This window comes from Elephantulus edwardii, unplaced genomic scaffold (assembly GCF_000299155.1).
Source record: "Elephantulus edwardii isolate Elephantulus edwardi_28Jun2011 unplaced genomic scaffold, EleEdw1.0 scaffold00122, whole genome shotgun sequence".
NCBI lineage: Eukaryota > Metazoa > Chordata > Mammalia > Macroscelidea > Macroscelididae > Elephantulus > Elephantulus edwardii.
Genome location: NW_006399872.1, coordinates 2,800,961 through 2,802,878, shown reverse-complemented (window position 1 = coordinate 2,802,878; position 1,918 = coordinate 2,800,961). Strand labels below are relative to the sequence as shown.

The window sequence follows — 1,918 nt, the reverse complement described above, 5'->3', positions numbered from 1 at the left end:
CCATCATTACCCTGTCTTTTTGCCCAGATCCTTCTCATTTCCTTCCCCTCATCTCTCTACCCACCAAACTGTGCAGCCCTGTAGTTCACCCCTACCTAAAAACAAAACAACAAATATATATATATATATTCCAAATATTCTCCAAAGCCATAGCTCTAACAGAGACATAGCCAAGAATGAAGAAACAAAAATATAATCTCTTTTGTTCACACACTTACAGCCTTACAAAGCACATACTACCTGGACTATTCTTGGAATCATAGATATTATTACAGAATCTACTTTAATAATGTTAAATGTTAATTATATTCCAGGTGTCAGCCTTGGCATGCTGTCATGAGGCATACGGTGTAAGCGTCATGATAGGAGCACCTCCTGGTCCCAACCTTGAGATGAACCCATTGTTGCTACTGACTGGACGCACCTGGAAAGGAACAATTTTTGGTGGTATGGAGTTAGGCTAAAAGATCAAATCTTATAATTTTTATAATTAAATGTGTCAACATCCAATTTAAAAAACTAACATCATCACAAACAACCTTTGATTACAACCAAGTATGTTAATTATTTGCACCAATGACTGGAACATACCTAGTAGGATCCAAAAATTGCATAGCAAGAATCTGTGTCTGCACAATACTCATATTTAAACAGTTGCTAGGTTTGATCCTTTACTTTAAGTATAATCACCTGTACTTTAGTGAATGATTCAGGAAGCATGAAAAGAAGATGGTAGGAATACACAGTAACACTGTACCGCAAAGAATTGGTCAACACTGAAAATTTCAAGAGCCACCATATGAACAAGAGCCAATATGGTAACAAAGATATAAGTTTGAATGGCACTGAAGAAACTGGCAAAAAAAAGGAAGAAGAGTGAATACATAATGAACACCACATTGAAACAGATGGGGGGGAATGTCTGAAGGCGATATATGATTAAGCCTGATACGCATGACATAAAACAAAAGGTGTGTCGAAAAGTGGATTGGGGGAGAGCAAAGAGAGGGGAAGAAAGGAAAATTTACAACAATGAATGAATGAAAACCCAACCTTTCTGTAAACTTTCATTAAAATCACAATAAAAATATTTTTTAAAAAAATAAAGCCCCAGCAATAGATGGGTTACCAGTTGACATGATTCAACTAACAGATGTAACCCTGAAAAGGATCACTAATCTATGCCAGAAAATTTGGAGGACAGGTGCTTGGCTAACTAATGGAAAGACATCTGTATTTGTTCCCATTTCCAGAAGATGGGAATTACCAAACAATATTGTTAATACAAAATGAAGCAAAATAATCTAGAAGATCATTCAAAAACACCTGCAACAGTGTGTTGACAAGTAACTGCCAGAAGTTCAAGGAAGATTTGAAAAGGCTGTGTCTCTTTTGTGAAGTCATTGCTGCTGTTATATAGAACCTGGCTGAAAGCAGAGAATACTGTAAGAATGCCTCTTTGCATTTTACTGACTATGCAAAGGCATTCATTTGACTCTGTGGATCAGTCTATGCAACTATGGCTAGCATTGAGAAGAATGAGAATCCTGGAACACTTAATTGTGCTCACATGAAATCTCTGCCTGAACTGAGAAACTGTTGTCCAAACAGAACAGAATACTACATGATTTAGAATTGAGAAGGAAATGCATGGGGGCTGTGTCTTTTTTCCAAATCTATTCAATCAGTATACTGAACAAATAATTCATGAAGTTTAATTCTGTGAAGATTAATATAGTATCAAGATCACAAGATGACTTATCAACAACCTCCATTATGCACATGGCATAACTTTGCATGATGAAAGTAAGACCTGAAACTCTTACTGCAGAAGATCAAAGTCTACAGCCTATAGATTGCATCTCAACACGAATAAAACAAAGTACCTTACCACTAAGCCAATAGGCAACATCATGAT

At 36.3% G+C, this 1,918-nt stretch overlaps 1 protein-coding gene across 1 annotated transcript in view; it reads left to right on the top strand.

Moving 5' to 3' along the window:
• LOC102851991 (alcohol dehydrogenase E chain-like) overlaps positions 1–1,791 on the top strand; it is a 23,255-nt gene extending 21,464 nt beyond the window's left edge. The window contains exons 7-8 of the mRNA XM_006893106.1: positions 315–454; positions 1,746–1,791. Coding sequence (XP_006893168.1) covers positions 315–454; positions 1,746–1,791 — 186 coding nt within the window. The remainder of the gene's footprint in view (positions 1–314; positions 455–1,745) is intronic.
• The last annotated feature ends 127 nt before the right edge of the window (positions 1,792–1,918 follow it).